This window comes from Aegilops tauschii, chromosome 4, assembly GCF_002575655.3.
Source record: "Aegilops tauschii subsp. strangulata cultivar AL8/78 chromosome 4, Aet v6.0, whole genome shotgun sequence".
Lineage (NCBI taxonomy): Eukaryota > Viridiplantae > Streptophyta > Magnoliopsida > Poales > Poaceae > Aegilops > Aegilops tauschii.
Genome location: NC_053038.3, coordinates 468890533 through 468917665, shown reverse-complemented (window position 1 = coordinate 468917665; position 27133 = coordinate 468890533). Strand labels below are relative to the sequence as shown.

Here is a 27133-nt window from a genome sequence, read left to right as displayed (position 1 = left end):
TTTCTTATTAGATCATAGGGATCTTATCAACGCTCGTAGGCGGGTGGCTTATCGCAATAACAAGTCTGATGGTTCCGCTAACCAACAAGTCAATGGGAAGTCATCCCGTCGCCAGTCTCTATGTGATATCACAAATGTTCTCGAAGATAGGGAGATAAATAAACCCACACGAGATTATCATGGTTGGTAAATTGATCCACGTCCCGTATGCACTGTGTTTGCACGAATGTAGTCACTTATTACGCAATTTAAATAAGTACTGACCAATCTTGTTGAATCATATAATTCAGCTAGCTCGGACTATACATCAGTCTCGCCTAATGACGTAACATACCCTCATGAAGCTACGGTCACATCGGGTGTCCTTTGTGTGGGAGATAAAGAAGGTAATATTATCTCACCATCCACATGACCGTTAGATGTCAAGTTGTGTTTTCTCATTTGGCTTTAGAGATAATGACATGAATGTCATGATTATCTGACGTTAATGACACCAAGGAAAATACGATTGACAGAATATTTTTCCAAAGTAGACCAAAGAAACGCCTTGGAAAGGGCTTCCTGTCGGCGGAAAAAACAACCTAATGTCCAAGATGAAAATGCACATGCCCTTCATTCATCAGGCAAGCTTAAATTGTTTTATTGTTTTAACCATGATAGTCGGCACCGTCAAAACCATTAAGCTGACATATGTTTGGACAACTTTGGTTCAACAGACAACCCAACTAGCTCTAACTATACAGCATTCTCGCATGATGCGTCAACATTTCCTGCTACAAGTACGGTCACATCTGGTCTCATTAATGAAAATGAAATACAAGGTAATCATATTTTGCCTACTCATTCAACAATGGCTGGCATGTTTCTGTTATATTCTCTAATTTTAGGGTTTGCCCTGAATGACACCAGATGCAAATGTAATCATGTATGACACCCAAGAAACAGAGCATAGAGAGACCATAGAAACGCCCTGAGGAGGGCTTCTTATTGGCGGAAGAAACAATATATTGTTCAAGTTGAACATGCACAGACCCTTCATTTATCAGGTAAGCTTATAATGATTTAACCATTATGGTCAGAACCGTCTTAATAATTAACCATTAATTTGTGTGGACAACTTTGGTTCACCAGGCAACCCCACTAGCTCTAACTATACATCATTCTCGCGTGATGCGCGGACATTTCCTGATACAACTACGGTCTCATGTGGGATCGTTAATGACAACGAGCTACAAGGTAATCAAATTTTGCCTACTCATTCAACAATGGCTGGCATGTTTCTGTTATATTCTCTAATTTTAGGGTTTGCCCTGAATGACACCAGATGCAAATGTAATCGTGTATGACACCCAAGAAACAAAGCATAAAACGGAAGAAGAACGCAAGAGAGACCATAGAAACGCGCTGAGGAGGGCTTCCTATCGGCGGAAGAAACAATATAATGTTCAAGTTGAACATGCACAGACCCTTCATTTATCAGGTAAGCTTATAATGATTTAACCATTATGGTCAGAACCGTCTTAATAATTAAGCATTAATATGTGTGGACAACTTTGGTTCACCAGGCAACCCCACTAGCTCTAACTATACATCATTCTCGCGTGATGCGCGGACATTTCCTGATACAACTACGGTCTCATGTGGGATCGATAATGACAACGAGCTACAAGGTAATCAAATTTTTTCCTACTAAAACAGCAATTGCTTGCATCTTAGTGGTATGATCTCTAATTTTCGGGAATGTGTGTAATGGATCCAGATGTGATTTTGAATGACACACAAGAAACAGAGGAAAAAACAGAAGAAGAACGCAAGAGAGACCATAGAAACGCCCTGCGGCGAGCTGCTTATTGGAGGAACAAGGATAAGCATATCAAAGATCAAAACAAACGTCCATCTGGTACTTCAGGTATACGCTTACGTTCAATATCCTTTTCGGAAGCCGGGCCCTACTATTCTAGATGGCACTCCTCCAGTGCCGATAAATCAAACTGTTCTAACTATGTTTTGAAAATATTATTGATCCAGACGACCTGAATAGCCTTAGCGTTACAAAATTAATGAAAGAGGGAGCAACATGTCCCCCTTCAACTTTACATGCGTCTGTCATTCAAGACACTATTCTAGCTAGGAGGCAAAGTGACAATGAGCGGAAACGTAATTCAACGAACGAGCAAAGGGAGGCGAAAAACGCAAGTAGCAGAGCATGCCATCAGAAGAAAAGTGACGAATTAACGGTGGAGGTTAGAGAAACAAAGAATGAAAAAATACGCGTGACTCGCGTGCAGCGCCGCAAAAGCATGTCGGTGATTGAGAAGGGGGAGTCAAGTGCACAGAGGAAGGCCAATTATGAAAGAAGGAAACAAACACCGTGCAAAGAATGCATCGCAATCCCCCTTACAAACCTTGCAAACTCAACCTCTGAATGGCCCACTTCCCCTAGCCGCGCATCACCCGTCTCTAGGGCCGGAAAAGATGATTCATCTGATGGCGATCCGGGGACGAACATGCCGAGATACTTTGCCGGTGCTGATGGTATGAAATTGCGATTGTCAGTTTCTTATGCTCATTCTCAGCATGTCGTTCTAACATGATCTTGTCTGTTGTCGCATTCTGTACGACGACAATGCAGAAGACATCGATGTATTCCAAAGCGGCACCATGGGCGATGAGCAGGAAGCACACGACTTGATTGATGAGGAGTACTACATGTTTTGCAACGAAGGTATTGCCAACTCTACACTATGACACTGTGGAGCTTTATTGTTGTGTCGTTTATTTTTTATTACTGTTTTGTACGTGATTTTTCAACAAATGCCCGCAGGATCCGATAACGACATATTGGATGATGACGAGGAAGCGAGCATGTCTAGCGCTAAACCTAGCGAGATTGATCCATTTGACACTGTCTACTCAAACATTCCAGACAACACTCACATCCTGAAAGTCGACGAAAATTGCAAACACTGCAAGGCCAGAAAGTTTGAGTCTGAGACTGACGGCTTCTGCTGTCGCAATGGCCAGATCGAGCTTAAGCAACCGGAACCAATCCCAGAGCTTATGAGGCTATGGTCCAGCATGGATGCAGATTCTAGACATTTTCGGGAGAACATACGTTTCTTCAACGGGCATTTCGCCTTCACAACCCTTGGGGTCAGCCTTGATGAAAACTACACTAACATGAAGTCTGGGGTGTACACATTCCGAGCACACGGCACCATCTACCACAATGTCCATTCGTTCGGGCCTAGCTCCCGTCCAGAACATCTGCAGTTATACTTCTATGACGACGACCCTAACCTAAATCATCGTAAGGCGGCCACCAAGCAACTAGACCAGGATGTCGTGAAGAGGTTAGTAGACATACTCAAAGAAAACCCATACTCCCAGCAATTTAGGAGTTTGGGTGCACACAAGGACAACCTCGATGATTATAGGATAGACCTAAACACCGATAAGAGGCTTGACCAAAGAAGATACAATAAACCGGTGTCATCTGAAGTCGCTGCAATTTGGGTTGAGGGCACTGACCTAGCAAAAAGGTTTGACCGCAGGATAACACTTTGTGGTAACAACAACGAAAGGCATAGTATACGTGTGACCTCAGGGGCATATGACCCGTTGTCTTATCCATTATTCTATCCAATGGGGGAGCTAGGTTGGCATCCGAAGCTACCCAAACGTAATGTTTTTTGGGAGGTTGTACTAAATCCTCGTTTGTGTCATGATGACGAAGATGATGCAGGTATGTTGTTTGTGTCCCACTTTGTTACAAATAATTTCTTGTTTTTAAAAATAATGCTCACGCGATGGTACTCAAACATGTGCAGAGGGGAATAGCAGGTTATGCGTCTCCGTTAGAGACTACTACTGTTACATGCTGCAAACACGGCCTGCGATCTTCAATCCAATACTTTGTGGAGCACGCCTACTGCAGCAATGGGCGGTTGACATGTACATCAAGATTGAGAGCTGTCGGTTGAGGTGGTACAGGAAGAACCAGACGCAGATCCGTGCCGATTTGTATAAAGGAGTTGTTGATGCGATCACATCGGGTGAGACGCGAGCAAGCGCTGTTGGGGTAAGAATAGTGCTCCCTGGAACTTACCCTGGTGGCGACCGCGACATGAAGAAGAGACATATGGATGCCATGGCAATTGTCCATACATACGGGAAGCCTGACATCTTCTTGACCATGACTTGCAACCCTAAATGGGAAGAGATAACAAATGAGTTGCTTCCTGGACAGACGGCGCAAGACCGACCTGATATTGTGGCTCGCGTGTTCTATGGCAAACTAGAGGCTATGAAAGATATGTTGCTCAAGAAGATGGTCCTGGGTGTTGTTGTTGCTTATGTTTACGTAGTTGAGTTCCAGAAGAGAGGCCTTCCCCACGCACATTTTTTGTTGATCATGGATTCAACGTATAAGCTTCTTGTCCCAGAGCAGTATGACCGACTCATTTCCGCAGAGCTCCCAGACAAGCAAAAGTATCCGGAATTGTATGCAATGGTGGTAAAACATATGATGCACGGACCATGCGGTGCTCTCAACCCGAAGAATGTTTGCATGCAAGATAATGAATGCAAGTGCAGATACCCGCGGCCGTTCAATGAGAACACGATACAAGGCAAGGACTCATACCCAGTTTATCGGCGTAGAGACGATGGTAGACGCGCTAAGGTTCGAGGGAAAATGTTGGACAACCGATGGGTTGTGCCATATAACCCTTACCTTCTGCGGATGTTTAATTGCCACATCAACGTCGAGGTCTGCTCTAGCATAAAGGCTGTAAAATACATTTATAAGTACATTTATAAGGGCCATGATAAGGCTTCTTTCAGCATCGACCAGCCAGACGCTGATGGTAACATTGATGAGATCAAGAGATACGTTGACGCAAGATGGGTCACCCCTCCGGAGGCTATGTGGAGGATATTTGGCTTCCCACTGTGTGCCAATTACCCGCCTGTCTTGCAGTTGCCTCTTCATCTCCCGAATATGCACAGGGTTGCATTCAATGCACAGGCTGACTTGAAGAATGTTGTATCCTCCGAGAATGCTTCAAAATCCATGTTAACGGAGTATTTCAAGGCAAACGAACTACACCCTTGGGCAAGGCATATATTGTACAAGGATTTCCCCAGAAGCTTCACGTGGGAGAAGAAAAAGAAGTTCTGGAAGAGGCGGGTGGAGCGTTTTCAAATAGGTCGTATCGTGTCTGCCAATCCTGCCGAGGGGGAGCGATACTACCTTCGTGTGTTGTTGAACCATGTTCCGGGGAAAACATCATTTGAGGACTTGCTCACCGTCGACGGCGTGGTATGTGGGAGCTTTAGAGAGTCCGGTGAAAGGTTGGGACTCATCGAAGCAGACAACACGCTCGACGACTGTCTTACTGAGGCGGAGCAGTGGGCTATGCCATGTTCTCTTAGGAGGCTCTTTGCAACAATCTTGGTGCACTGCGAGCCAGGCGACGTGCGCGGGTTATGGGATAGACACCTCGAGCCTATGTCCGATGACTACCGTCGGACACGCACGTCCCCGAACGAGGTGGAGCAGATGGTGTTGCTTGACATTAGGGGTATGTTGCAGTCTATGGGTAAAGACATTATTGATTTTGCTCTTCCAACGATCGATGATGCATTTGACCCAACCGAGGGCGAGGCCAGAGAGATCATCGAGGAATCAACCATTGAGTTTGACGAAAGTGACACTAAATTGTCATCTTCCCTGAATTTTGAGCAAAGGGCTGCATACGACGAGATACTAGCAGCTGTTGAACGCGGTGATGGGGGTATATTCTTTGTTGATGGCCCTGGAGGTACGGGGAAGACCTTCCTTTACAGGGCGATGCTCGCCAAGGTGAGGCGCGAGGGCAAGATTGCTATCGCTACCGCGACGTCGGCCGTCGCTGCTTCTATCATGCCTGGCGGCAGGACTGCCACTCGAGATTCAAAATCCCACTGAGTTGTGATGATGGAGCCTCGTGCAGCTTCACCAAGCAGAGTGGGACCGCCAAGCTGCTAAGGATGGCCTCATTGATACTATGGGATGAGGCCAGCATGACTAAGCGACAAGCGGTTGAGGCATTAGACAATAGCATGCGCGACATCATGGGAATACGCGACCGACCCTTTGGAGGAAAGACTGTTGTTTTTGGCGGGGACTTTAGGCAGGTGCTTCCGGTCGTCAGAAGGGGGCACGGGGCCAGATAATTGATGCAAGCCTCCGAAGTTCTCATCTATGGAAGAGTATGCGGCAGCTTCAGCTCATCACCAACATGAGGGCTCATAATGACAAGTGGTTTGCAGATTACTTGCTCAGGGTCGGTAATGGCACAGAGGAAGCCGACGATCAAGGCAACATACTACTCCCTGATGATATCTGTCTGCCATCTACAGGCGAGGTTGACGACCTGGAGAAGCTGATTGACCACGTGTTTCCGAGTCTAGATGACAACATGGCAGATTCGAGTTACATGACATCTCGCGCAATCCTTTCCACGACAAATGACAACGTCGACAAGATAAACATCCGCATGATAGAGCGTTTCCACGGAGATGAAGTAATCTACCATAGCTTTGACAGTGCGGAGGATGACCCATATGGCTACTACGCTCCTGAGTTTCTGAACGGATTGACTCCCAATGGTCTTCCTCCGCATGCACTCAAACTAAAGCTGAATTGCCCGGTGATACTTCTAAGAAACATTGATCCAGCTAATGGGCTGTGTAACGGGACTAGGCTTGTTGTTAGAGGTTTTGAGAGGAACACCATTGATGCAGAAATCGTGATTGGACAACACGCTGGTAGGAGGGTCTTCCTTCCTCGAATACCTCTGTGCCCATCTGACAACGACATGTTTCCATTCAAGTTTAAGAGGAAGCAATTTCCTATTAGGCTTAGTTTTGCTATGACGATTAACAAGGCTCAAGGGCAGACCATCCCAATTGTTGGTGTGTATCTACCTAATCCGGTGTTCTCTCATGGTCAACTCTATGTTGCTTTGTCTCGAGCCACCGCGAAGAGAAACATAAAAATACTCATTCAGAAGGAGAAGCCAAAGGAGAAGTCCAACAAGCAACATAACAATCCGAAGAAGCGTAAAAGACCGACCGTGTCCTTGCTGACCTCAATGAAGAACATCGTCTACAAGGAAGTACTTACAGGCTGAAGTATGGTCTTAATAGACCTGCTGGATTTATAGATGCAATTTACTCTTCCGATGGTCAAGAATTGCTGTAATCTGTTCTATGACATATCTTTTCATTTGGTATCTTGGTTGTTGGAGCTATACACCAATCAGTTCAAGTAATAACTGCATTTCAATAAATTTATACTGTGTTATGTGTAATCTGACAATGTACATGTCACACAGCGTACTGTGTTATGTGTAATATGAGAATCAGAAATAATGATTGGCTTCATGTAGACCTGGATCATGTTAAATTTATTTTGTAAATTTTGATTACAACATGGAGCATGTACGTCTTGTCACCATTTTAGCATGAAGGTTACATTTGATACATTGAATTTCAGTGCGTGTATTGAGTTACATATGTTATGTATGCTCGAGATGATTAAAGCATAAATGCTCATGAAAAGGGTGGAATCATACATGTATCTGAAGTTGTTTTACTGACTTGAGCTTTATGAGTGTATGAGTGTGTAATGTTTGATTTGTTCCAACCAGTTTTAATTGCTGTACAGTTTTCGTGAACATATATAGCTAACATGGCTTGCTGTTATTATATATAGTAATGTATTTTTAGTTCTTTTACTGTCTTGAGCTGTATGAGTGTCTAAAATTTGAGGTGTATGCCCGAACACAATTATATGAATGATCAATGGGTTCTATCAATGGGTTCTATGAAAACTTAAGTAATTACGTTGCTGAGACACCTACAGCAGTACAGCTAGGAAGCAATATTGAAGGAAGTGCTCACGGTTCTATCAAAATATTTAGTGCGTGTTGTCTATGCTTCAAAATAATGTACTCCAATGTCTAAAAACTGTGGTTTTTTTAAAAAGTTTACTGCCAAACACAGCAATTACTAAAGGCTGACTAAGTAAACGTTTTAAATTAAATTTCTCGACATGAAGCCGTGATTGGCATAAAGTTGACACATGACTTATGTTTATGCTTCATTTTAGTTCATTTGAAGTTTTAGTTATTCATTAAAAAAACTCTGCATTGCATAATAACTCAATGCTTTGTTCAGCACAACTTATTTGCAAAAGCACAAAGCATGAGACATAATATTGCGCGCAATCAAGGCAATAAATACTTTGTTACACACATAATGAAATTATAGTTATCTTATTCAAGCATGAGACGTAACATTGGTGCATTAATGGAAATAGATATATTACGTGACTACCCTTACTGTAACAGGGTATCTCCTTCGTTATACTGAGATCCCACATTTATTGTGTTACTAAAAGTAAGTAAACAGTAATTATTTTGATACTCTCCTCGATTGCAATCAGATCCTGGTTTGTTTTATTACTATAAATAATAAATTGTGTTCATTAAGATGGCAAAGATGATCAATCTTTATTTGGTTACCAAAGGATGATCAAACTTTCTATTGTACACCTAGAGCTCCAAAACTAAATTTTGAAAGTTAATGCTTTTCCCGCCTCCCACTATGGTAATATATAAATGCCACGCATCACCATACATTAGCCTCCATATATCTACACAGGTTCAGCAATATCCTCTACATCCTCTACGACTATGGTGATCTCTTACAACTTGACAAGAACTAGGAGGGTGATTGCAAATCCGCCGGCTCCCAACATCCCTCGTGTAGAAATCCCTTCGATGAACAGGCAAGATATATCATCATGTACGTTGACTTGTCATCGCGCTCGTTTATTTACCTCATATATACATTATATGCTATGCAGGAATTTGACTTTCCAGAACGTTGACATGGAACATATATATCATAATTGTTGGATAATTCGTGCTAAGGTTTTGTGGAAGGCCCAGATCAGGGTTAATGCTATGGGAAACCAATACCTTCGTTGTATACTACTCGATCAGCACGTAAGTCATTACTCATCACCACATATAGCACTTTTTTTGGTATGCAGATGTGTTAAAGAGTTTCTCCACCTGATGTTTTATTTGTTTATATAATATTATTAGGGAACAAAGATGGAAGCAATTGCCTACAGCAACCAAGCATATCGTTTCAACGACATGCTGCATACCGGGATGACTTATGACTTCACTTCCGTCGGGTTCAACCCCACGGATATGCTAGATGGACATTTTTGGTATATATGCATGGATTATGTCATCGCACTACATTCTAGGACCGAGGTTAGCATGTCGGCCCACAGGATATCACCGTCAATTTGTCCACCGTGCTTCCCACAATTCGGGGCCATATTGTCGCTACGTGACAAAACCATCACTGGTGCAACACCTTCAGCTTTGCTATTGCACATTAGTCCATACATAGCATTGTCTCATTATGATTACATTTTTTTAGATGTTGTTGCTATTCTTTTCTATGCTGGTAAGATACAACATCAGTGGGATTCAGTATATAGACGGCATGTCCCTTTCGTTGAGATTGCCCTAATGAATTTCCGGTAAGCTCCATTCAGTATATGAGATTTTCATATGGATATTTTAATTTTATTATTATTTCCTACGCCTAACATTTGTTTTTGTAAGTAGACGGGAGATAATTTTTCTACGCCTAAGTCAACAGCATGTTGGTCGTCACTTGTACCATTTGCAACGCACAGAAAATCTGTTCGAGAAGATTGTTGTTACTTACGTACAGTTAAATTGGAGGGATCAATGCCTGCAAACTATGAGGGAGAGCACATTCTTCTTCTCTCCTGACATTAATGATGATGATCATTATCTACATGGTAGGGTTTATAAAGTATTCTTAATTTTTTGTCATTGTGCTTTCTTATGTAACTATGTAAAAAAGCTGTAATTTTTTCTAACACTTTTTTTTGTCAAAGATATCCACGAAGTCAGCCTCATGACTTATGACGAAACACTTTCTTACGTCAATGACCGCATTCAAGCCAGGAAGAATGGACGCTAGAGTAACTTGTGTATCAACATGGTGCATGCAACATGTCGTTGCCAAATGACGTTATATCTCTTTTTGGTTTAATGGTGCATTATAATCAATAAAATAGTATGATCAAGTGTCAGCATATTTGCTTGTCAAGTTATAGTGAAGCCCTTTTGGCATTATGCTTCAATGTATGATACACGTAGTCCTACTCAAATATTTGGTTTTGTACAATGGTGAATTGCTTCTTTTCGCTGGGACTGACAAAAAAATCCAATCGGAAGATATTATTCACTTAAAAAAATCTGAGAATGATCTGATGCGTCCCTAAGATCTGGTACATCCACATTTTTCCCTAATTAGAAACGTTTGGCATAAATTAAATGGATTTCGATTTTTGGAAGGCAATATTAAGTCTCCATAAATATGGCACACATATATATTGTGTTTTTGGAAGGCAACATTTGATAACTTTATTGTGTTTTTGATTTATTAAGGTTTCGTGCACTACCATATTGTTGTATTATGGATTGATTTTGGTTACGGCTCATGATGCAATATGATATAAATTTTCCACGGTACCGTCCTTATAATATTCAAAAAAGGTGGAAAGCTTGATTTATTTAATGGAAAGCTTGGTTAATGGAAAGCTTGATTCCCGTCACAAAAAAACGTGGGGGAAAGATTTATTAGAGGAAAGGCACCGCCCCCCACAGTTGAAATCAGGGGGTGGCAGATTTGGTAGGGAAATAAATCAGGGCCCCACCATTTAAATCAGGGGGGCGCAGATTTATTTAGAGGGGGACAGATGTATTATAGGTAAAACACTGGGCCCCACAACACACGCAACCAACAACGCTTTCCGGGTGGGCATTGAGCGTTGCACCCCCTCACGACAAAGTAAACCCGATTTCTTTCTTTTTTCGTTTGGGAAAGTTATGGGGAAAGGGAGACATATATTAGGAAACATTTAATATTTCACTGATTTATTTTCATAGTGTAATGAAAATAAATCAAAACAAACATCGTGCCTTAATTGTTGATAGTATATTTATATGGAAACATGCAAATAAGGAACGATAGGGTGCACCTTCCTAACTGTTGTCGCACAATTCCCTACGGCCTCATCTCTACTCAATAAAATCCTACGGGCTCCTTCCTCTCTCGCTTTACCAGTTGTACGACTGACTTTTTGCCCCGTTAATGGAAGCAATGGCGAATTTTGGGGGAGTGCGACACGCAGTCGACTACGTGTACGATTTCATAGCACTTTCCTCAGACGAAGAACTACTAGAGTAAGTTCTCACGGCCCGATAGATCTAATATTTTTTTGCACTTCATCGTCTAAGTCCACTGCCATGTACATGTATACTTAGCATTTAGAAGATATACCCCCGTAGAAACTCTTTCTTCCCTGTACATATATACTTTACGTTTAGAAGATATACACTGGTCAGGATCGCGTGGTCTTTGTTTAAGTTCAGACGTCTGTTACAAAGCCTGATTGTGTAGTTATTTTTCTTAAACCAGTATATAAATACATATTCAATGGTTGTTACCAGATATTATATTGTACTGGTAAATTGTTTTTAAAACCAGTGTTTTGCGGCGTCTAACATAAATAGCTGATAAGGACTTGTTTTTCATAAAACATGGGTTACTTTCCTGTCTATTCAAACGAAATACGTAAGAAACTGTGGTCCAAAACTATGGGGTCTAACACCTTCTACAACAATGTTGAACAAGCTATAAAGTACTATGCTGCCCCATCCATCCAAAATCTACAACATTTTTAATGCAGGTCCATGTACTACTACGAAAACACTGCAATCTGTTAATTTATTGCCCGTACATAATATATAAATACTTAACTTGGTAGATATTACAATCTCTTTTAGGTCATTTGATGTGAGATATACTATTGTTTAATTATTCATATCTTATAGACAGCAACACAGTTTTATCGTTTGAGTTTACGATTACTTGAAGTCATATAATTGTTATGAACCTTGATCTTCCTTTTTTACAGCACAATCTGGATTAGGAGCTCGCGCCCATTCCCTATCGAGATTAGCCTACGGATCATCCGAGAGACCATCCTAGGAGATGGACTTGTCCATCCGTTATGCTTCAATCTAGCTGTGCGTAAGATTACTACCGACGCAGCAGAGAGGAGCGCAGGCACCAGCTCTGTTGGAAAGACACATTTTTTCAATTTGGGATTCCATGTGCAAGCACGGGCGCTAAGGCAGACTTGGTTAAGCCAAGAACATCGCACCAGTGCACTGATTAACAATGTCGTGCTTGAGCCTTTTCCAAGATACGACGTGTTTCACACCCCTACAATTGTAAGTAATCTCATTCTTATAAATTAGTTGGTTACTTTGTTTGCCATTTACCTTTGTCTACCAAATGCAGTATCTTCTACCACTGTCACTCGTGGATTCGTCGTACGGTCTTTTAGCAGTGAACATGGAAATGGAGAGGACTATCGTTATTGATTATTCAAACCAGACTGTATTTCATTTTGAGGAGGACCCCCATGGCACTGAACTTCAGAGGGAAGCCCTTTCAGTGAAGCAAGAATTGAGCTTTGTCTTGCAACAGGAGGCCCCTGATAGGAACAGCCAACTTGTGGAATGGCCTGAACAACAGAACATTCATGTTTCACCTCGACGGTACTATTCTAAATTTGGCTTGCATATTAGTGCGTGCTCCAATATAGCTATTACAATATGTTTGCTTTTGTGACAGCATGGACTCCGGATTCAAAGTTTTACAGGAGATGGCCCATTTGTATGAAACCATCGGGAATGACATGGTTCATAACATGCCTAGGACTGACGTAAGTGATTTTGTAATGAGGTTACAGCTTGCATATATTTGCTAAATATATCTTCTGACTTTGTTTATGCATAATTTGAAGGATCCACAAAGTCTCAGGAAGCGACTAATGGTCCAAATGCTGATGGTCAGGGAGAATGAAGCAAAGGATAACATTCCAGAGCAAGTTAGAGCAGCGTTGAGATTTATTGGTGGCTAAGGAGGACTGCTGCATCGATAAATACCTAAAAATAAAGTGATGTTTAGTTGCTTGCTAGGAATTAATCTGTTTGAATGCCCGTGCTGATCAGATGATCAGATGACATTTTCTCTTATATTTTTAAAGTTTAAAGAGTGGTTGCTGTTGATATCCACTAGCTATGTTGGTTCTATATATTTTGGCTTCTATGTATATTTTGTACTATAACACCCGTGCGGTCAGGAGCAGGTTTGTTGCTCCAGGTGAACCGGAGGCATTTTGTAATGGACCATGGCTGGTTCAGCCGGCAAGTGAGGTTTTCAGTCATGCCTCACATCATATACTAACTCGTATCATGTAACTCCATCCATACACGCACTGCTATACGATACGAGGTTTACTTTGACGGCAATCGTCACATGCCAGCTATGGAATAGCCAAATTAAAAACATGTGGATATAAGGCACGTACCTTCAATTGCCTTTGATCTTCAAGTTCGCACATGATCCACATTTATCTGTCATGCTCATGATGTTTCTGATAACGAGCTGATTATATTGTCTGTGTTCCTGAATAGAGTAACCAAAATAAGTCCCCGCCAAAGTGTTTTCTTATTGACTACATAAAGTACTAGACGGTGCCAGCATTTTCCGACAAACAGTATACGTTACCAACATTTTCTGATTTGAGGGGGGGGGGGGTTAGGAAGAAAAATACTATAAAGCTACTCTAATGGAGTCACATCTTGTTCAAATATAATATAATTGAAAAAAAATGTATACATTAATATGAGTTAGTAAATTAAATATTTCATTTGTCTGGGATAGAGAAATAAGATTGTATTAAATCTAGAGATACGATTTTCCTAATAAAGAGATAATGCTTGTACATACAGACGACCACGGGGAGTAGGAAAAGGAAGTTTCTTTTATTTCCTTTTCTGTTGTATTCACAAAATAAGTGGGCTGAAATAATGGAATTGGGAATATATTATCTGATACTGGGATAAAGAATAGATACAATAATTTAATTCTTTAGTAAGTTCTGATTTTTTACATCTTTTCTAATTTATTAACAGGTGTGCATTTGATGGAAAAAGGAAATATAACTGCACCATCAACAATGGTATATATGGTAGAAAACAATGGTATATATGGTACAACTATATTCACCCATGATCTTCTACCCAGTTATTCTCCGCATGGCCTACCTATAGATGTTAACCTCCTCTGCCATCCCTCCTCCCCCTCCTTGCTCTTCCTTCGGCCATCACAACAGCATACCTGGAGGAAAATCACAACAGCATCAAGAAGGCGAGTTCCTCTAGGTACGAACAATTCTGGATCTTTATCTTCTCTAAAAGTGTAATAGTTGTTATATTAGGATCATGTTTGGTTGAGGTATACAATCAAAAGTATGTTTTATCTTGCATTTTCTGTATGTTCACCTACAAAATTATGCATGCAATTATGAACACATGATTTTCTAAAGCACATTTTATAGCAATAAAAGCATGCATGCAATTGTGAACATGTCAGAAAACAAACAAATAAACAAACACTTCTGAAAAACTTAATATCATGACAGTCATAATATTAAGTCCTTCTATGTAATAAAAACTGCATAAGGTGAAAATGCTTCGATGGAATACTCTAAAATTATTCAGAATGGGCCCCTCATCCAACTTCCACCACTAGATATAATTAATACATTAAATTTTTCCTTAATAGTAGTTTAAAAAAAAGCATACCATAAAATTTCTGGATCTTTCTCTTTTGTAAAATAATTAGATTAGGATCATGTTTGGTCAGGCATACCATCAAATTTCAAATGAAGAACACCAGTGGAGATAGTGCCAGCTTATAAAAAGCTCAGAGCCAATACAATTGATTGTAGATCTAATCAAGCAGTCCTATTAGGTGGGCTGCAACTGAATACAAACAGTTCTTTCAGATATTATAGGCTAACAGTCTATTCTGGGCATCGCAAGTGTGGCATACACCTAACTTTTTAAGTTATGACCATAGTTCACTGCCTAAATTTGCATAGCCAAGCAATATTTTTTAATGAAATCTCACAAATATATTTGAGCCAGAAGAACAAACTAATAACTTTTTAAGTGTTTCAACATGCCAGAAAACAAACAAATATAATCATCTTCTGAAGAAATGTCTGTGAACGGATGATTTCTTTATATGAAATCGGAGAGGCAAGCTCTATTTTTTCAACAAAAAATCTGAAAGATATATATCGTCTAAGTCATAATATTATGTCATTTCATGTAATTAAAATTGCATGAGGACAGAATGCTTCGATGGAAAAGTCTAAAACTATTCACAATGGAAATGTAATACTCCAATACCAACTATGAGCAAATATATGAACGTGCTTATTTTGAGCAAGATAGAGCAAGTAATACGATGCACGTGCTTATTTTGAGCTGGCACTATTTGCAGATGCTACAAGCACTCCTAGGAAAGTGAAAACCGTGCACTGAGCTCACCGTTTGGCATGGCAATGGCTGTCAGTGGTGTAGGCCCCTTCTTTCCCTCAATTGGAGGAAATTTTTCTTGAAATGCTTTGCTTCTGCATCAGTCTGCACATTAAGAATCCAGTGAATTAGCGATTACGAAAGACGGGATAAATAACAATTAATCACTTGCTCTCTGCATAAGTTGTAAAAATAGGAAATAATTTTAGTAAGATTTTGAACTTATTCCCAAATTACAAATATATATAAAAAATGTACAGTGTCCCTAGCTTATTTATCTGTTCCATACAACATGTCAGAAAGTACAAAAGTATGCATGCAACTCTGAACACATGATTTACAGCAGCACATTTTATGGCAATAAAAGCAAGCATGCAATTCTGAACATGCCAGAAAATAAAAAAATAAACAAACACTTCTGAAAAAATATATCATGACAGTCATAATATTAAGTCCTTTCATGTAATAAAAACTGCATAATGAGAAAATGCTTCGATGGAATGGTCTCAAATTATTCACAATGGGCCCCTCATCCAACTTCCACCACAAGAAATAATTAACCCATTAAATTTGTCCTTAATAGTAGTTTACAAGTATGCTTGTTCTGCCTTATGTATGTGTGCAACACGTGAGATGCAAATAATTCCATCAAGTAATTATTTAGTCTAACCAGCATTGTGCTAAGCAATCGATCAATCAATTTATGCACTGGATCATATGCCAAGATATATACAAATATCCCTGGTAAACACTGGATCAACCCAATTTACTTTGTGTGAACTAATTATCCATAACTACCTTAATTGAAGTAGTAGTCACTTAGGTCAGAAACTAAAAACATGATCCAGTTCCCACAATAGTTCCATCTACAGATAAACAACCAAACATCCAGTGCCAACCACTGTGCTAAGAATATCAAACTGAGCACACCTCATAGCAGTTCATAACTGCAACCATTTAAACCGCATACAAAATTCAATAAACTTTACCATATCTATTGTAAACAATACAACAGTGCATCAACTCCATGTACTCCTAAAGTACCATCTCTTTGAAATTCAGTCCATGTACTAATTCAGAAAATTCCTAACTACTACTCCTGCTGCACGAATAATTGAGTGAGTAAAGAAAGCAGATAGACCTGCCACTGCTTGTTTCACATTGATGTTTTTCAGTTGATCGATGGATTTAGAGTTCTGTTGCCAGCACTCCTGTTTGTTGGCTTGCCTGAACAAATAAAACAAATTATGTATTTAAATAATAGGAGGGGAAATCAATCAAGCAAGCAGGGTAATAAAACAAATGATATATAGTGCTCGCTGCATGCCGTCACCTACTAACATGCACGGATGCATTAGAAACTGAACTTTGTGCACTGTCGGAAGGAATCACACTATCTATGCAATTGAGCAATCTGCCTCTTCAAGTTGAAACTGATTGTGAGGAGGCCATTTGTATGTTGACAAGTGAAAAGCAAGATAGATCAAGTTTTGTTTTCTTGGTCCAAGAGATTAAACAGAAGCTTTTAGAGAGGAAGTCATCTTACTCATGTATGACTGCAAAAAAAAACGTCGTTGGTGGGTTCATCTTACTCATGGTCCAAAATTGGTTTCAATCCAAACAAGTGCCACAACTCATGGGCGTGACCAATATATTGGTAAGGCTGGCTTTGGTCTATCCTATTATCATCGAGGTTTAGGTCTATCCTATTATCATCGAGGTTTACAAACTATCGGTTTTTAGATAGAACTACCCCTACTGCAAACAAAATTCAAAAATTAGCCGTGCATCTACTATAAAGAAGATCCAAAAGTTTGATATTCAGTGCAACATCTGGAAACAAAATTGCTCAAAGTTCTAGCAACTACTCCTACTGCAAAAACCCTAAAAAAGAGAGCTAAGGATGCAAACATGCTGCCACAGCTTAAGGATTCAGTTGCTTACCATCAGATAAGTGGGATCCGTGCAAGCTAGCGGTTGCTGAGAGGGAGTTGATGCCGAGGTCACCGGCGCGGGGCGTTCCTGTATCTTGGCCTGGTGCAGCATCATGCGGCGGGCACGGAGCGATGTCCTGTGGCCGTCTGGCTGGAGCGGTGGGGATGTGGACGGGTGGTCAGACGCGCCGTTGGTTGGGGTGGCTGTGTCCCCGCGTCGCGTCGGTCAGCGCACGCAGTGCCGAGTGCTTGTACATGTCATTCCTCCTTGCCGAGCGCGGCGGCGTCGGGAAGAAGTCGTCGTCCTCGCCGTGCATGTGAGGTTTGGTCACGGCGCCGCGGCGCAGAAAGAACAGGAAGGAGTTCAGTGACGCAAAGATTCAAAGAAGACGAGGAGTGGGCGGATCTGAGCAGCCCGCGTTGAATGGATTTGTGAGGCATGGGGAGTGGCGTACCGGAGCTGTGGCGTTGCAGATCGGGACGCGTCACTGCAGATCCACCTGCGACATTGCCGGAGAGGAGCGCCGCCACGGATCCGACCGGAACGGGACCGGATCGATCACCCGCATGTGCTCCAGGATCGGTCGCGCAGCACACAGCAGGCAGCCCCAAGGTCAGTGGATGCAGGAGACCGATGCGGTGGCAGGCGGGCATAAGAGTGAGGCTGCCTGCTCGTCGACGCGGGCGGCGATGCGGCGGGGGGAGGGGAAAGGGCGAGAGGGTTTGAGTGAGTGAGATGAGAGGAGAGGAGAGAGCGAGTGAGATGAGAGGATAAGGTAGGTAGAATGCGGCGGGGAGAGGGGAAAGGGCGAGGCCGCGTCGCTTCAGCGCTCCTGCCGCCCGAGAGGCCTGCGTGCCAGGTGGGCCGTCGTGGCGGGCCGCGCAACAGCCCCGTTTGGGCCGGCCCAGACATGTTTCGCTGCTGCCTCGCTGTTTCATTAGTTTTCTGTTTCTTTTCCTTTTTCTCTTTCTTTTCTTTTTTTTGTTTTTGTTTACATTTCTTTTCCTATAATTTTTTATTCTTTATTTATATTATTTCGTTTTTATTATAGTACAAAGTTCAATGCATGTTACAAAAGTGTTGAACGGTATATTAAGGAAATGTTCATGGCTTTTTACAAAAGTTCATCATCCATTACAAAACTGTGTTTTTTAAATTTGTTAAGTGTATATTACACAAATTTGAAATCTGTATTAAAAAATTGCTCAAGTTATATTACATAACTTATATCACTATGTATTTTTTGAGTTTTTTCAAAATAAGTTCGATCCTTGATAGGTCGCTCCGCAAGACTATCACTAGGTTTCTTTAAGACATGTTGTTAGTTTTTGGCCATTTTTCTACACTGCTGGAGTTCGTTACATCCAAATGGGCCGGCCCAGTCGCCCCCTGCCTTCAGCGAAGGCTCCCGTGTTTTGCTTAGCGCATGTTAACCTGGCCGGGCTGCGGTTATGCTTATTACATATACTAAGGATATCACAAAAAATAAAAATAAAAACACATATACTTGGTTAATGTTGGTTAGTTAGCATGTTTATTTTTGTTTGTCAAATTTCAATAGCATATATAATTAATTTAAAATCATTTAAGCAATTTCAGATGACTACTTACTTATATATGAACATTATAGTTTGTTGTTTACCCGAATTGTTGTATTAGTAAAATGATTTAAGCTGCATATTTTTCTAATATAATCAAAAGCATTTTTTATCACAGATAAAATAGTTGTGTTAGTTTCACATTATATGATGCAGCAAAAAATACTATTTATATTTCAGCATATATATAAAGTGATGGGTTCCGACATACGCACTGATGCAACGATGACAGACCGCACTGAAACACCACGAGAAGAGGTGCATATAGCTAACCTTACTCTGTATGTATATTATATATGATAATATGAAAGGTCTATTTATATTTTTGTTTTTTCAGAATATACGAGACATGGATATGGACTTTGGAGATGCACAGAAAGAATCCATTGAGGGTTCAGATGCAATGTCGCTGGAAGGGGCCGGAAATTCACAACATAATAACGTCGAAGAGGTTATATCTCATAACAAACCAAAAAAGGATGCTAATTTACATGTTATTCCACAAGGTAATTTTTAATATTATTATCAATATTATTTTTGTGATATTGCCTTTTGTATTTAACTTATTTTCCTCATTTTGTTTACTAAGTTGGTTCACTTTTTTATGAATTTGACAGACTATGTTTGTACCCCTAGAGATATTACAGTCATCGAATCAATCAAGTCTGCCCCCAAGAATACCCAGTTCGTGGACATTGGAGATGCCTTGTTAGCAACCGACGATTTGAGATGCCTTATAAAAAATGATATGTTCTTACATGACGGTGTAAGACCAATTGCACAAACTTTGTAATTAATAATATAAACAATATATAATATCATAAAATATAAATATAATCTAAATGTTGTTTACAGGTGATAAATGCTTACATATATTGCATGCTTGCTCACAAGCATCTACAAGATAGGGCGAGTGAAAGGGTACACATTATTAGCACGTTTGTATTTGGCCAGATAAAAGAAGACGGGGAAAGAGACATAGACCCATCAAAATATCACCGCATCGTGCATCATGTCAATACTTATCTACAGCAAGATATGGTTAGTTTTTTTGTCTCGTTATCCATGCATATAATTATGGATTGTTTTTATTTAATTCATAATTATAAAGATTTATTAATATTTATATCTAATTGCGATCGTGACTTGTATGATATTTACACCAGTTATTCATTCCGATTAACATGCCGGGCTACCATTGGTATCTAGCAGTCGCCAATGCCAAAAAACGTGAGATTCAAGTATTGGACTCACTTGGTTCTCGTGTCAAACGCAATGACCTTGCTACTACGGTAACTATATTTTTTTACTCATCTTAACATATGTTTTGTTTGCCTTGTTCCCTAATATTTCTCATATATAAAATAGTTACTAGGACTCGAGAAGCGTATAAAACTTGTAGAGCACAGTCTGGAGTTTATCAGAGGTCATAAGTGGCCCGATCTGAATGTTACAAAATGGACGATTGTAGAGCAATTTCATGAGGCAATGCAAACCGATGGGTAAGCACTTGTTACAATGGTTTGTTTATTTGATTTATCTGTGTGGTATTGTAAAGGATTATTTTATAATATTATAGCGTATCATGTGGACTGTTTATGCTAAATTATATGGAATACTGGACATCACATGGACTGTCAGACACGTTCACCCAGGTATTCCATTTTTATACATTATCTCGTTAATTTATCTCAAAATATTATATAAATTGATTATATATATATTTTGTAGGAGGATATGAAACATTTTCGAAAAAAATTAGCTGTCATTTTGCTCGATTCAGAGCTGAATAAGCTAAAAGGAGATCCCATATACCATCAACCTGACGATGAAGAAACTTTAGCTAATTCTGATATCGAGATCCTGGAGAATCCATCTGACGTAGTCAAAGACAAACGTCCTGCCCCAATCACTACAATACCCACGGACCAACGTGAATTACTTGCCGGCCTCTGCAACTACATCATGTCTATCGATGATGCCGGGTGTTTGGAGTAAGTATCATGTATCAATATTTAATGTGCGGATTTATAATAGTATTCTTCTTATCATCCAATTTATAGGAAGGTATGGGTCCGGAGCTCGACACCCGATCCAATGGGCTTAAGTCTTAAGAAACTTCAGTGCATACTTAATATGGAGCAGACCATGGACAATGACTGCTTCAACACAGCCGTGCGTATGCTGGCATGTGACGAGGGAGTATTGTTCACAGACCCTCCTGTGCACTACATGGATCTACGATTTTGTGTAAATCATCTTAACTCTTAATTCTATGTGTCATTACTATCAACATGTTGAAAAAATATTTGTTTTTTTACTTAGTTCATGATGCTAGAGTCAACACGAGGTCAGAAGTTTTGCGAGAAGGAAACTATCCAGAGGTTGGCAACATTATTTGATAGCTGGCCTGAGATGGACAACGACATCTCATCGTGCAACAAGGTAAGTAAAGTATTTTGTCCATTGTTATCATGGTTTATTGTTGTTTCTAATACCTCCACTTGTAGATTTATCTTCCCTATGCATCCATCGGCCGATACATCTTGTACGTCATTGACAAAGAGGCACGTCGTCTATATATTATGGATCCTATTCAAACATCACAATCGTTAGAGGAGAAAAAATTGAGGCATGCACTGAAATTAAAAAGTTTTGCAAGGGATTTCAAAGAAGCACTCGAAATAAAGCTGCCTGGTTGGAATTATGATATATCTAAATGGCAACGTTTATTTCCGTCCGGTGTTCCAACGAGTATAGATGGGTAATGAATTCATAACAAAAACATTTACTTTTGTTATTACTATATTCTTTACATTGTTAATTTAAAGTTTTACAGGAATTTGTCTGGCTATTTTGTTTTTCATTTTATGCTCTGGTGGAACGGTGAAGATTTGGTCAAGCCGATTTGCGCGGTGAGTATTGTCCGTTACATGTTTTAAGACCTTCAGCGTGAAATTTTCATACTAACTACATGTATGCATTTATGCAGGATGGGTATGAATTGAGGAATCAGTTTTTGTTATACTTGCTAAAACATCGTGGGAATGAAGCTAAAGGAAACTTACCGGATATTGTGAAAGAATTTCTTAAGCGCATCATCTAGATATGAATAGTTTTGTAATAGATGTTTAGTTGGAACATCGCTCAGTTTTTGTATGGACATGTCGTTAATTTTTCTTATATTATCAATTTACATTGCAAAAATGAACTTCAGTTATTAAATAATTATGTTTCTGTTATATTGTTTGTACGTGTGGAATTTAACATGTAACTCCTGCAAACTTTTTCAAGAGCCCATGGCAACGCACGGGCATTCTACTAGTAGAGATTAGGAGTAGAGATTGGCAGACCAGAAAGCCTACTAAGTCCTAGTTCTTACGTACGGAGTACTATGTAATATTTGTACCATGATCAATGATTGTGGTTTGTGTTTAACGATTATAAGTGTGTGAATGTAGCATGGATTTAGCCTTTTCTTCTTGAATATAGGTCTCAGGAAATTTAAATCTTCAAGTTGAGCATTTCACCTTTTTACCAAGCATAGCTGACAGCATACGAGAAGCATCCTTAGTCATCAGTCATGCAGGTGATCATCAAATCTGAATAATAGATTTATTTTCTTGAGAGAACTATAATGGAACAATACTTGAAGCAGAATTTTTTATGGTGAATCCTTTGGCCTATGTATATTGGTTGTTGTAACCATATTGCCCTAACCAAACCTCTTCCTCACTGATATTGTCATAATACTTAAACCTGTAGAAATTTATGTTACAGATTTTGATTCTCCTGTCCTTGTTTATGGATTTGTAGTTTCAACTTCAAATAACTTTTTTGGCAAGAAGGAAACAATTACTACAGACTTTAGCATTTCGAAATATGTCCATTACTAGGTGGTCAGTTCCTGTGAATTTCGTAGAAGGTGGACAAAGGTACCTGCTGAATTGGCTTTAGTGATTACTAATCATGAAATCAGGACTTGTAGTTGCACCTTTATGTAGCCCGTTGGACTTTTTTGTTGGAGAACTTGCTATATTTTAGAGTAATAGGGTTATGAAAAATAATATTGCTGTCGGTGTTACATTTGGCGACATCAATGGTTGGAAAAGGCATTCCAAGCTATTGTTTGTTTAATAACTTATTATTGCTGACAGGTTCTGGCAGCATATTTGAGACGCTGCGACTGGGCAAGCCTCTTATCGTCGTTGTGAATGAAGATCTGATGGACAATCACCAAAGCGAGCTAGCAGAGGAACTGGCCGAGCAGAATCACCTTTTGTGTGCCCATCCACAGACGCTGCGAGAGACCGTCGAGGCGATGGATCTGCATGCGCTCCAGCCTTACATTCCAGGAGAGGCGAGGCCAGTTGTGGCACTGATCAACGAATTTCTTGGTTTTCCTGTCGATTGATAGTGAGGCCAGTTGTGGCACTGATCAACGAATTTCCTGGTTTTCCCGTCGATTGATAGTACGTGTTTTCTCTTCATGTAGATGTAGTTTAACAAAATACTGAAATGAAGTTAATACAGATTAAAAGTGCAGAGTTTAGATGCTTCAGCCTGTTTGGAACTGAAGACACTTATTGATGAAAAAGCTTGCTAGGCTTTTATTGATTAGCTAAAATGTTCGCAGGAGTTACAACTGGGTCATGAGGAGTACCCAGCCATAGATGCCTGTCCAACAGAAGAGAAACACCATACCTAGCTAGCCTGTGAGCTTCATGGTTAGCAGCTCGAGGTTCGAAAGAAAAATTACAAGAAGCAAAAGCTAGAGAAGTATCTTTTTGAAAAGGAGAAAGAGAAGTATCTAAAATCTCTTTAATGATTGTGCCGTAATCCCCTCCAGCTCTTTGATGTATATTGATGTACCACCTGTTTGCAATCCGAAGCAACTTGAAGGTGTACCATTCCAAGATCTTATGCCAAAGAAAGACCCTGTCAGGCTCTGAACCTGCATCTTCAGTTAACACAGCTGCATATTCAGTTAAGTGTAGCAACGCAGGCAAAGTACCGCTTCAGTCCAATCGGACGGTTCACAGTGGCTCCGACGTTACGACTCGTTACCACCGTTGGATGCATTTACCTCATTACTGTATTTCCTCTTTTACCTTTCACTGCTAGTGACAGAGCTCAGCCTATGTAACAGCCGGGTTGTGGCTGACGACTCACCATTGAGAATTCCCCAATTGCCAAGTATGGGCTAGAACCCTACACACTACAGACTATGTTATTGCTATAATACATCTCAGATCCCGAACGATTGCTTGATTTACTCCATATACTTGTCCATATAGAGTGGTAGATGAATCGGGTCTGACAGACCCTCCCTGCATGCAATAGCCTCAAGCGTGGAAGGATCAATCAAGCCCTGGATAACCAACATGGAAGAGCCCATTGTTGTAGTTTGTCGGTCGCGATTTTGATCTCTTCAGGGCGTTTTTCTTTTTCCTTGCTTAGACATAGGTTTGGTCTTATATGACTTTGCTATTTGTCGGTGGTTTTTGTGCCTGTGCATTGATGTTGGCTGTGTGCATCCTATTCCTAGCTATGCAGAGGCTGGGTGTGTGCTCATTGTGTTTGTATCCTCTTGATGCTTCATTTTGAGTAATAAAATCCACCCTTTGTCGGAAAAAAACAACAACATGGAAGAGCCCATATAAAGTGCCATCTCGGTCCCGACACACAACAACAGTTTGTACCCACATTATTATTTTTGCAGGAAACTATCGATCTATTCATCTTCAATCATGGCAGTACAATGAACATCTGAAATAATAAAAACCACATCCAGATTCATAGACCACCTAGCAACGACTACAAGCACTAAAGCGAGCCGAAGGCGCTCCACCGTCATCGCTCCTCCTCACCGGAGCCCGGCACAACTTATTATAGTAGACAGTCGGGAAGTCGTCATGCTAAGGTCTCATAAGACCAACACCCCAGAACAGCAACGACAGCCGATGAAGAGAAGTTTAGATTGAAAGGATCCAACCTGAAGACACATAAACAAAGACGAACAAAGACCGGATCCGAGCGGATCCACCAAAGACAACCACCGAGCAAATCTCGCGAGATCCGCTGGAGACACACCTCCACACGCCCTCCGATGATACTAGACACACCATTGGGACGGGGCTAGGCAGGGAAAAACTTATTCCATCTTCAAGAATCCGCCGCTGTCTCATCTTCTTGAGCAGGACACAAAGCCTAACAAAACTTGAAGAAGCACCTGAAAACGGAGCCCTCCCGCCGGCAAGGGTCGAGATCCACCGCGCACCCATGACCCTAAAGCCACAGGAGATGTCGGAGATCGGCGGCGCCGCCAACGAGAGGCAGAGACCCTAGCCACCTTTTCATTGTACCCACATTATATTCAGTGGAAATCCCAGCGTCAACATTGATCTTAATGAAACCCTTTGCCGACGGGATCCAGTTGAAGTTCTGGTGAGCTTGTCCAGCAGCTGTCCGCAAGGGATGTTCTGGTCGCACATTTAGTTGGTTCAATTCATCTATGAAGTTGATTGCCTAAAAAAAAAATCTATGAAGTTGATAACAAAATTGTGTGTTGCATATGGACTTTGATTGATCCCTTCGTGAATCAACTTTCTTCTAGCATACCAGATAGACCACAGAGTTACTGTTATTCTTTGTTGTTGCTTTTTTGTTATAACTCACTGTCCACTAGCAATGTGAGATTAATTTTTCACCGCTTGTCATGTATGAATAGGCCCAGTATGCCTATTTGATTTATCCCGAATCATTGTAAAAGTGTAAAGGATTTGGCCCAATAATACAAATAAGGAGAGAGCCACGAAATTATAATGGTTAATTTACAATTGTGAGGGTTTTGTAAAATCTCTACCTAACAATAAAGGGGTTATTGCTTCTAGCGGTACGTCATGGAAATTGCCCTTAAAGTTGTCAATAATTACCCCCATGCCATCGGTAAGTGAAGAAAGACGATTCGCTTTTATTCCAAAATCGCCGCAAGGTTCTGTTCTTATACATTGATACACTCCTATAACACGAGCACACATGCAGCGCGATGGCTAAGGCCGCAGTCGTCCAAATGGGAGACCAAGGCCCGATCCCTTGTTTTGCCCCATTTTCTCCCACCTTTTCCTCTCTTAAGCGCGCCACCTCCTCTGGCCCGCGGAAATAGGCCGGCCCATGCGTCGGTCGTGGTGCCCCTGTTTTCTATTTAGTTTTTTTTTGCTTTTTTTACTTTCTCATATTTATTTTTGTTTTTCCTTCTCTAAATTGATTCGGGATTTCCAAAAGAACCAAATTTCAAAAATTTGTGAGTTTTTCAAAAAATATTGATAAATCATAAACTGTTTATGAATTCAAAAAACATTCGGAGGATCATAAAATGTTCATGATTTAAAAAAATGTTCACATATTATAAAAAAATTCATGATTTCAATAATTTTTCATGAAATAAAGATTGTTCATGATTTTCTTAAAAACCCAATATTCAAAACATATTCGGGAATTTGGAAAAAAAATGTCCATATTTTTTAGAAAATGTTCACAAAATTAAATAAAACAAATACATAAATAATGAACAAAACAAACCGTCGCTTACGTAGAGGTTTTCTTAGGGGATCTGTAGAGGTCGTTATGATTTTATTTAGTCCCTTGCATCGGATAAAAAAATGGTTTCCATATTTGTACAACGCAGAGCCCTAAAAAAATTGACACAACTTACTATGGGTTAGTTTTTGTAAGCAATATGAAAATGACTAATTGTCTATTTTGCCTCAATACGTAGCTATGTTAATTCTGGTATCACAGTACTGGTTATGATAAACACCGCTACGCTAGGTCAAGGCGAGACACATCATTTATCAGTCTAGCTCAGGCGGAGCTCATCAATGCAGTTTGCTCAACCCAAAAATGTTTCGTTGTGGCGCCTTAGGAAATCAAGTCATGATGAGACCATCACATTTTTTGTTTTTGAAATGACTTTTTAAAAGTCCCTTATCTTATCATGACATCATTCAGACATAGTTTATAAAATGA

The 27133-nt window shown here is 40.3% G+C and overlaps 1 protein-coding gene and 1 long non-coding RNA gene across 5 annotated transcripts in view; both read left to right on the top strand.

Annotated features, from left to right (window-relative positions):
- The window catches only part of LOC109772813 (uncharacterized), a 35105-nt gene extending 10747 nt beyond the window's left edge, over positions 1–24358 (top strand). For 3 of the 4 annotated variants that reach the window (XM_040387481.3, XM_020331510.3, XM_020331508.4), the window contains 3 exons: positions 22598–22694; positions 23263–23577; positions 23742–24358. In XM_040387481.3, the coding sequence (XP_040243415.1) occupies positions 22598–22694; positions 23263–23519 (354 nt within the window). In that variant the 3' untranslated portion in view covers positions 23520–23577; positions 23742–24358. Of the gene's footprint in view, positions 1–22597; positions 22695–23262; positions 23711–23741 lie in introns of those variants that run through there. The other variant, XM_040387482.3, reaches the window with a different exon arrangement.
- On the top strand, positions 99–2370 carry LOC141021551 (uncharacterized). The gene is made up of 3 exons (XR_012182879.1): positions 99–821; positions 910–1236; positions 1760–2370. It is a non-coding gene; the product is annotated as an uncharacterized lncRNA (long non-coding RNA).
- Positions 24359–27133: the final 2775 nt, after the last annotated feature.